The 10,141-nt window shown below is 41.1% G+C and overlaps 1 protein-coding gene across 1 annotated transcript; it reads right to left on the minus strand.

Annotated features, from left to right (window-relative positions):
- Positions 1–8,643: 8,643 nt before the first annotated feature.
- LOC122401022 (cell wall protein DAN4-like) lies at positions 8,644–9,675 on the minus strand. The gene is made up of 2 exons (XM_043402876.1): positions 9,506–9,675; positions 8,644–9,397 (listed from the first exon to the last, which is right to left on the minus strand). The coding sequence occupies exons 1-2, from the start codon at positions 9,626–9,628 to the stop codon at positions 8,918–8,920; spliced, it is 603 nt and encodes a 200-aa protein (XP_043258811.1). The 5' UTR covers positions 9,629–9,675; the 3' UTR covers positions 8,644–8,917.
- Positions 9,676–10,141: the final 466 nt, after the last annotated feature.

Raw genomic sequence — 10,141 nt, forward strand, 5'->3', positions numbered from 1 at the left:
TCGAAGACTCAATTCTGAAACTATAAAGTCGTATGAAAGATAATGCAATTGTGACATGATTTTAGCTGAAAAGTGCTTTCCAGAGACTGCTTTAGGCACTTCCAAGTGTTTATAATTCTCGGCCTTACGGTGTTTATTTGCCAGACTGGTACCTAAAGTGGTCCAAAATCTCGGATTTTCTTACATCATCTTATATATTATAACTGTAAAATAAATAAAATCATAATCAAAGGGGATGCCTAGACGACTTCAAATCAGTAAAGTCTTGTGATTCGAATAGATCAAAACGTGAAAGTTGCCTATCATTATTCTACTCTTATTTTATCTGAATAAAAGAAACTATATGTTTATACCGTAAAATTGGCTATTATCTTCATTCTATATTAAAAAATATAAGTTGTGCTGAAAACCAGTGATTTGATCAGTCGCGGTAGGAATAGGTACACGTGAAGTGTCGGTAGGAATAGTGTTAAAGTGTTTTTTTTACTAATATGCGATTCTAGGGTACAAAGGCGGGGAAGTAGGTGGTTTTTGATTCGTCGATGCAAACTTGTAGGGTTCCTGGGTTCTTGGTGGGCAGGCTTTGTTGTTCGAACGCGCTTCCTCGATATCTGGGAGCGCGTAAAGCGTGGAAAGTTGACGGGATTCGCGCGACATAACTACGCTCGATCTCCGTCGTATTTCAGCGAGCGTGCAGCCGTGCGACAGCCAGTATGCAAAATGCGTGCACGTTCGTAAGCGTGAAATTACACGCCGTACGAGTAACCCCCGGGTGCAACGAAAGCTGGGGGAGGATGTAAAACGCGGGGAGAAGGGATGCACGGTTCGCAGCCGCTTCGCGATCAACCAGCCCGGGCACGAGTCGAAAACCCTTACGTTGGAATTTGGCAAATGGATGCACCGGCGCAATTAGCGTAATAAAGTGGCTGTATGCACCGTGGGAATCGCGTATTCACGCGTGCCAAACTTGCGCATGCATAGCGTCGCCGTATATTTCGATCGACCCTTATTTCACAGCTGTTGGCAGCTCGCGATTAATTAATTCCTCTCGATGTCTGAAATTCCAACGTGACAACACCTTTTTCCTTAAATTTACAAAAAACCGCGAGATTCCTTAAGCAAATTCGAAATCATAGAATAGCACGGAGAAAAGCTCGACGCGAATGCGTTGCAGGTCGACTGAATACTCGCAAACAGAATTTGTACACGTAAGGCGTACGACGGATCTCCTTATTACAGCAGATGCAACTGTGACGTAGCGCTACTACGTTCTAAACGTGTCCCTGTTGATGACAGATTGTATTTGGAACAATGTCCGATTGTGTTCCTTGTAGTCGCTTGGTAATTGTATTCCATCTGGCGCGCGGTTGCAGTCCAGCCTGCGTTTCAATGCATTCCGACAATCGGAAATTTTACAACTTCGATCCCTTCCATCGTGTTCGGTTTACGGGGTGTTGGCGTTTACAGAGTTATTTTTCCACTTTCTACGGTTAATTTACGCGGCAGGTCCCGAGTATCGCCTATTCAACCGAGTCTCTTCCGCTGATTCAGATGACTCTGATACGGTAAAATGAAGACTTTGAATGATAAACGGCGCAAGACTCGCGTACCGATATCCTCGCGAGCGCTCACCGCGTGCATTTATTAGACGAGATTTATGCCGTTAAAGGACGGAATCGGTAAACCGATCGCGAATACAATTTCCGAAGCGCGCAGAGGAGTTTCAATAGGGGCTTCCGAGGAAAGCCCCTGGTTCGATCTCGCTTTTTGCTCCTCGCCTTTGCGTTCTTAATATTTCATGGGGCTGCGTTGTTGCGCGGGCATTTACATCGAATACCTCCGGTCGCTGCTCGATCCGAGAAAAACTCGGACGGCTAGATTTTTAATAGACGCCGCCGCGTGCCCGTCGATTCGTTGAATCGCGCTCCCCGAACAATGTTATCGCGTTTCCGTTCGTCCGTGGAGAGAATGCGAGATTCATGGCAACCTGGTCGATCTTCGTGGCCACGGTCGCGCGTTCTTATCGAAAAAATCGCCACTCGCCGCTCGTATCAATTATGAGGATCCCCCGCGCGGATGACATTCGAGAATTTTTAGAAAATCATCTGTTCGAAAACTATTAGGTCGAGTCATAAGTAACTTCCGATGCAGCTAAGTAGAATCTATTGTTCGTATCTACCCGCTATGAGTTACCATGACAAGTTTTTGTTTTCACTACATAGACGAGGCTTCAGTTAGTCTTTTGTCGACTGTTTTGTGTGATACACGTTACGTTAAACTGTTTTTTTTAACCTCTGAAATGGAGAGTCAAAAAGTACATATGAGTCGTTCATTTTGAAAGTGGCGTAAGTCCATTTTCCAAAAAAATCGAGTTAGCTACTTTAATAGTTACATTTGTCCATGATCTTTTCATTCTGAAGCAACTTGTTCCTAATACATTTAAAATCATTAAGATTTTGTAACACGAAAATTTGCTGGTTAATGAAGCGATGAAAAAGTTTATTTTGAAAGTGGTGCAAGTCCAATTGTGAGAGTTCCAAATGGATATGGAAAATATTATGCAATACAATTTTATGAGATCCTAGCTTTTTTAGTTCGTTGCATGGTGTTATCAAAGTAGCAGTTAGAGGCAGAAGTAGAGTCATTTCAACTAAGCCTCTAGAAAACGTGACTTTTAAAAGGCTAAAAAATACTGACGGTGATAGAGTAAATTGGTTTAAAATATGTTGGATAAGATTTTTGAGAAGCGATCCATATAAGTTATTCTACAAAACGACAACAAATGAGGATGCACCATTCAAAACATTAGATTTACTACCGCAACGGGGAATACCGAAAAACTTTAATAATATCAAGTTGACACCACTATACAAAAAAACGAGACCATTCACAAACCTAAAATACAAGGAAGTAATGGATTTACTACATTATATACCACCTGCACACCATAATTATTTTAAATTCCTCCCGTATACATAAACTGGAGAAGACTGAATAATAATTAATAAAACAATATTAATTTTAATGTAAAAATTATTTAACAAAGAATAAAAGTTAAATATTTTTTTGATTTTATAACATAAAAGTGTATACATTTATTTTCATTTCTAATAACTATAAATACGACCTTAAAAGACGAACCGAGGGCGGGACGTCCTTCCGACTTTGAGCAACCTTTTAAAGGCAATATTAGAACAAAATCCACGTCAATCGACGAAAGGTATAGCAGAAAGGTTGAATACATCACAATCAACTGTTAACCGCCACCTGGAGAAATTAGGGAAAGTCAGCAAATTAGGAGTATGGGTACTTCACAATCTCAATGAATGGAATAAAGAATCGTCACAAGTCTGCTCTCACGGGTAAAAATTGAGCCTTTTTTAAACAGGATTCTAACAGGCGATGAAAAATGGGTTACCTATGACAATATAGTCCGCGAAAGACAGTGGCTTGATAAGGATCAACCACCCCTACCAGATCCGAAAGCAAACATCCATGGCAAAAAGATTTTATTGCGTGTATGGTGGAATTGTCAAGGAATAATTCACTACGAGTTGTTGAAGTCAAATTTAATTATTACTGAGGATAGATACGTTCAGCAGTTGCAAAGGGTGCAAGAGAAACTTCATGAAAAGCGTCCTGCACTCGTCAATCGCAAAAACGTCATTCTTTTACAAGATAATGCGCGACCACATACAGCAAGAGTGACTCAAGAAAAAATTCTTGAGCTTGGTCTGTTTTACCACATCCACCTTACTCCCCAGATCTTGCCCCGACAGACTACCACCTTTTCTGTTCCTTACAAAACTTTTTCAATGGAAAAACCTTCAATTCTGAAGAGCAAGTCAGGCAGGCTGTCGAAAACTTCTTCCAGTCCATACCAACCACATTTTACAAGGAAGGAATTGATAAACTGCCAGGAAGATGGGAGAAGGTTATAGAGAATAGTGGTGAATACATAATAAATTGATATAATTTTGTTATTTAATGAGAGCAAAATAAGTGTCTGATAAAGAAACGGAAGTTACTTGTGACTCGACCTGATAGCTTCTTTGCTTACTGAAAGTACCCGTCGTCGAAAACGCGAAAGAAAAAGAAGAGGTCGTAGCTGAGTTTTATCGGGGAGCAGCGTTTCCGTGGCTCGTGTGCCCGGTAACTAATCGCACGGACCTCGGACAACGTTTCGTATAATTTCATCATTACGTCCGACTTGACGGGTACGGGCGCGAGACAGATTCGATGGTAATAATTAAAATCTTTCGGTTCAGCGGGCAACGCGGCGGACCGAGGTTCGCGAGCGGAACGCGTTTTATTCCCACCCGGGCAAAAAGTCACGCGGCACTTCGAAAAATCGGCTGAAATTCTCTGTAATATTCGTCACCGGGCTTTTTGCCGGTTCGATGTGCGTATAAAAGGACGCGAAATAAACTGAGATTAACGATACCGTTCGGAAAAATTTCTACCGTCGACGAGATTCGTCCTCTTGCCGACAAATTGTTACTTTATTACTTCATGGCGCTCCGGGTAGTTAATATTTTATACCTGCCCTCGCGGGAAGATTACTTTTCAATGCAATTAATGCCTTTGCGGGGACATCCGGATCGAAGCGTAATTCGATTTCGAATAGGATATTTTACTTATTTATTTGTTTATCTATATTATATAAAATGAAAGGCCTGACTCACTGACTCATCAACGCCCAGGATAAGCTTTGCACAGAGGTTTCCTTTATGATGTATACAAGGAATAAGAACCCTAAGGGGGTGGAAAGAGGGTTGCAACGTTTGTATGGGACATATTTTGTTGGTTGCCGGATTTGCTTCATACTTGGTCTTAATACTCTTTGATATAATTAATCAAACACTTATTCCAGTTTTTTAAAAAATTCAACCTCTGAAGGAGTGAAAAGGGGTTGTAACGTTTGTATGAGGAATACTTTATTTGTGGTCGGATTTGCTTCAAACTTGGTCTTAATGCTCTTTGATACGCTTATTTCGCAATAAGGTTGTCTTATTTCCGTAAATGGATCTAGAAACTTCAAAATTAACATGTAAGTACTTAATTATTATCTTATCACTAAACCGTTGCAATGGTGTAAGTACGCCTAAATATCGGTATGGATATCGTTATGAAGGTTTCTTGGGACGTTAATTACGAAAATGGTATCAATTTTGAAATGTAAGATGGCGACATGACATAAAATTAAAACTCTATAGAGGTAAATGGGGGTTTAAAAGGTTTTATGGAGAAACAATATCTATTTTCGAGGGAACTAAACGGTTTCCTGTGCGAGCAAAACCGCGGGCAAAAGCTAGTTACTAATATAAACGGTAGCTGTTCGATGCGGTATTTTCGAGTAATCTGGTCGGAGGCTTTCCTCGACTAATCTTTTACATTCGATTAGCAGTAGAAAAGTCGTTGGGTAGGATAGAATTTTGAGTTTGCCCGGAAAGGGTCAGATCGGTTTCGACTCGGCGTGAATTACAAGACAACGAGCGATCAGATACACGAAAACTTCCGTCGTACAGAAAAATTACAAGCCACCGGGCTGGGCGTGAAAAAGATGAATCGCATCGTGCCGCCACCGCTGTTTTACATGCGATACGCCGATAGACTGCATCCACGGAGGAAATAACTCCGGTATATGGCGTCGATAAAAGTTTCGTGGTGGGCATGTTAATGCATTACAAACACGCTGACAATACCGGCCGGGAGCGTTCCGCGCGGCGTGTGCAACGAAAGCATAAAGACGCAACGAATGGGACGGAAAAAAAAGGGAGGTATCTGAAATTGAGATTCTATAGCCAGATCAAAATCAACTGGCCGCTCGATACTACTTCCTCGACTGTAAATCACCGCGGTCACGACTTATGCCACAGACGAGGTATACGAGTACACCTTACGAGAAACAGAAAATGAAATTACAGAAACATATCCGGCCACAAATCATATTTTCGGTAAAGAATTTTTTCCTCGAAAGTGCGTAGGATTTCTGGGGTATGAGTATTCACCAAAAATGATTGTAATTGTCTCCTGCAAACAAAAATAATTTTTTTAGAACGATATGAAATTTTTTAATTTCTACGAAAAACTTGACCACTTACTGAATTTTTTTCTCAAAAGTGCGTAGGATTTCGGGGATATGTCTATTCACCAAAAATGATTGTAATTGTCTCTTGCAACCAAAAATAATTTTTCCAGACCGATTTGAAAATTTTTAATTGTGTCGAAAATTTGTCCACCTACTCGAATTTTTTTCTCAAAAGCGCGTAGGATTTCGGGGATATGTCTATTCACCAAAAATGATTGTAATTGTCTCTTGTAACCAAAAATAATTTTTCCAGACCTATTTGAAATTTTTTAATTTTGTCGACTTTGTCCACATACTCGAATTTTTTTCTCAAAAGTGCGTAGGATTTCGGGGGTATGAGTATTCACCAAAAGTGATTGTAATTGACTCCCGCAACAAAAAATAATTTTTTCAGAATGATTTTAAATTTTTACAAGTTTTGTAGTCGAACTTTACGTTGTGGCGCTCTTGATTAGTTTTTTTACAGAGAAATATAGGGATTTTTATGAACAACGAATTATCAATCTGTCCGAAAAATGAGAATACACTGTAAGGGAACAACTGGACTCCAGTAAATTACAAAGCGATCGGAAAACAAACGACTGCAGAAAACGTGGAAAAAATGGTCTCCTTTGAAACGTAAACAACGACAGCAATGACCTGTGGAGTATTTTCGTAGCCACGTATCGTACGTTTTCTCGAAGGAAACGATAATTAATATCGTGTTTAACTTGGATGGAAGCGACGAAATATCGTCTGTTCGTTGCTCCGGCAGATGTTTCTCTTTTTCTGTCGTCGTCGTCGGTCGTTATCGAAACTCCTGAAAACGAGGAACGTTTCTCGTCGCGCGATCGTGACCGGGACGAGGCGGAGGAAAAAAGGGAGAGGAGAGAAAAAAAAAAAATATTGTTGTAATCGCGAAGGCACGTCCGCGTTTCGCGCCAAGACACGCGATGTAGCGATTTTCCACTCGGCAAACTGTTCCCTTGTATTGACTTTCTCTCATCGAGATGCACCGGAATAAAACGGAGGAAAGCAGTCGATTCCGCTCGACTCCGGCTGCACAGAGAGCGGCTATTATTACAGGCTTTTGGGTCCAATAACTCTTCGGCTCTCACTTGTTGCTGTAGTCGTTGTACGGGGGGGCATCGCTGCGTTTCCCTTTTGAGAATTTTTCACCGGGCGAATCGGAAAGGAGAGGACGGGGGTGGGCTGGACAAAATTGAAGAGGTCGAATCGACGAGCAGTACGATCGCGATGAAACTAGGGTGAATTCGTAAAGTGCTTTTAATCTCGCTATATCCTCTTGCAGAGAAATAAACGTTTTCGAGTTAACTCGTGAATTTTTCCAGCAACGGCACGATATCACTGTTATAATTTTATTTTTCATCCCGATTCGTTTTTACGGACAAGCGACAACGTTCCTTCGTTATTTGTACTTCGCGATATATGACACGACTGCGTGTATCGCTCATAATGGATGATCGTCTCGTAATAATCACGTAATGGCTTATCGATTTCACTGTCGCTTCAATTAGAGTCGTCGATGTTACTTTAGAAATTGGAACTTGGTTCGAAAGCGATTTATACCGTTAATTTTATTAGCTTCGATAGCGATATCAAACTAATAAGAGTAAACTTTCCAAGAAAGCGAAACCAGAAAACACGAACGTTTACGAGAGGTTTGCTGTTTAATTTTCGATCTTGCAACAGAGTTGAAAGTTCGCGAAAAGTCTTTTGTTGTACGGGCTATTATTTGAAATAATAAAGTCGTTCCGCCAAAAGGTCGAAGCGTTTCCGTTTCACCCCAAACAGCGGATATTTTCATTTTCGCTTAAATATTTAACGAAGACCGGTGATCAGCGGGACGGGAAAGATTAATTTTTCAAAGAGGTGGTTACAAACGCCGCTTCAATCCCGTAAATGCCATCAAAATTCCACAGGAGCCGGCACTCGATATCCAGTCCTCGATATCGCGATTCCAACCATCCATACAAATCGGATTTTACCAAATTGGAGTACAATTTTCACGAGCGTGGATCCAGGATCGTGGCGCATGTGCAAAGGGGGAGGGGAAAAAGAGCAAGAGAGGAAGACGCTTCTAAGTCGGTTGCGGATGATGAAGCGAATCAAGTAACAGTGGTGGCTTACGTGCGATGCAGCCCTAAACCATCGCCCAGGGAGCATTTCCTAGAAACGCGTTAGCAACGAAACGTCTGTGCTTAGAATTTTCAAGCGCGTTGAATTACATCCCCGTCACGGAATCAATGGTACCTGAAATACGTAAGCGTCGTCGACGTCGTTATTCCGCGCGCTAGCTCGCGCCAACGGTTAAACACCTCGTGGGAATTTTAATTTATTCCGTTGGTAATTCAGCGACGAAAGACTGGTAAATTATTCGGGGCGTTACGCATTTTAAGCATTCAAAAACGCATTTGCCACGAAAACGTTTACATCCGGAACAAAAACTATTCGGTATTGCGATGTTAATTCTTCTATTATCGTTGCAATCAACGTCGCGTCTACCAAGAAGAGAAAAACAATTTTTATCAAATTAACGGTTTATTGCAACTTGTACAGTTTGTATCGGATATGATTTAGGTCGAGTATTTGAAATTATCTATATTTTAATTAGCTACTAACGCTTGACGCAAGTCATCGATCCGAATGTAAGCGCAGTTTGCTCACAATTTTTATTCTTAAATTAATTGAGCGTGTTTCAACATTTACCAACTTGATCGCCCAATGTACGCCTGTTTGCCGACTAAATTTTACCTATTTATATACAAAGGACGTGGACGTCATTTTTCCCACTAAGTCATCGTTTCTGGTTTTTAAGTGGTGAGCTCAGTATGTAGTCGTTTCTGGTTTTGGAGTGGTGGGATCAGTAGTTGTTGGTTTTTGAGTGGTGGGCTCAGTAGTTGTTGGTTTTGAAGTGGTGGGCTCAGTAGTCGTTTCTGGTTTTGGAGTGGTGGGATCAGTAGTCGTCTCTGGTTTTGAAGTGGTGGTTGTAGTCGTCGATGGTCGTCGAGTGGTGGTTGTTTTTGCCGTTGTGGTTTTAGCTGTGGTCGAACGCGTGGGAGTCGGAGTGTGTTCGGTAGTTGGTTTCTTCTTGGGCGAAGCAAAAATAATACATTTCATGACAACTGCCCAGCTCGGTCTTGAAACTCCCATTACTTCTACGGAGCTGTGTCCAATACCACCTTCGATGATTTTGATACCCATTATCCACGGGTTTGGAGTTGTTACACTGATGAAGGAAATGTGTTGACCACGGTGGGCAGTCGCATTGCACATACCTATCTGCGGTCTATGAAACACTCTTGGCTGCAAAAACAAATATACGCATTAGAAACAAGTTTTGTGCACCTAAACTTTATCTTTCACGGATTACTATATTATTTACTGGTTGTTACTTAAGATCAGGCAAATTACCTTGAAGATGTCCTTCTTTGTGATTAGAACGTCACCCGGCTGACGTTTTCCAATAATTAAGTTGTTTCCCCATACGCAAACAATCAGAGATATGCATGTCGCCAAAAAAATTACGTTACGCATGTTCGAAGATGTTCCGAGCCTCTCTGGTAGAATAAGTGTCACAAATGTATGCTTCTCGCAAGGTATCTGCCACCCAATGGAGCACGACATTATTTATAGCGACTCCTTATCGATCGTCGCGAACAATTCTCCGATATCTGACGGACCACACGAACTCGAAGATTTCTATCGTTGAACGGTGACAACAACTTATGTAAAGATATTTATCTTCCCTTTCTTCCGTTTTCTTTGCGAAGGCGACTGATACTCCTAATAACGTTTGCAACGATACGAATAGGTTTTGCTTATTGTTCTCAAATAGACTAACATATAGATGCACACGAATGCAAGTAAAAGATATGTATAAATTTTACGAAAACTTCGAAGAAGGAGAATTCCTTTCGTGGAACCAGGAAACGATTTTAAATATTTTTGCGGCACTTTTTGCGTTCTCATCCTCTGTCCAAAGTCGCAAAAGTGTAAAGTACAGGTATATAATCGACATCCGCTTATCGAGTCAAAGATTCGTTCCGT

Source organism: Colletes gigas, unplaced genomic scaffold (genome assembly GCF_013123115.1).
Source record: "Colletes gigas isolate AHSC1104 unplaced genomic scaffold, ASM1312311v1 Colletes_gigas_Sc00021, whole genome shotgun sequence".
NCBI classification, from domain to species: domain Eukaryota; kingdom Metazoa; phylum Arthropoda; class Insecta; order Hymenoptera; family Colletidae; genus Colletes; species Colletes gigas.

Bases quoted from the DNA above. Each gene is read 5' to 3' on its own strand.
- LOC122401022 (XM_043402876.1), bottom strand. From the start codon at position 9,628: ATGCGTAACGTAATTTTTTTGGCGACATGCATATCTCTGATTGTTTGC. The intron at 9,398-9,505 runs GTAATTTGCCTG...TTGTTTTTGCAG, and splicing joins CAAAGAAGGACATCTTCAAG to CCAAGAGTGTTTCATAGACC.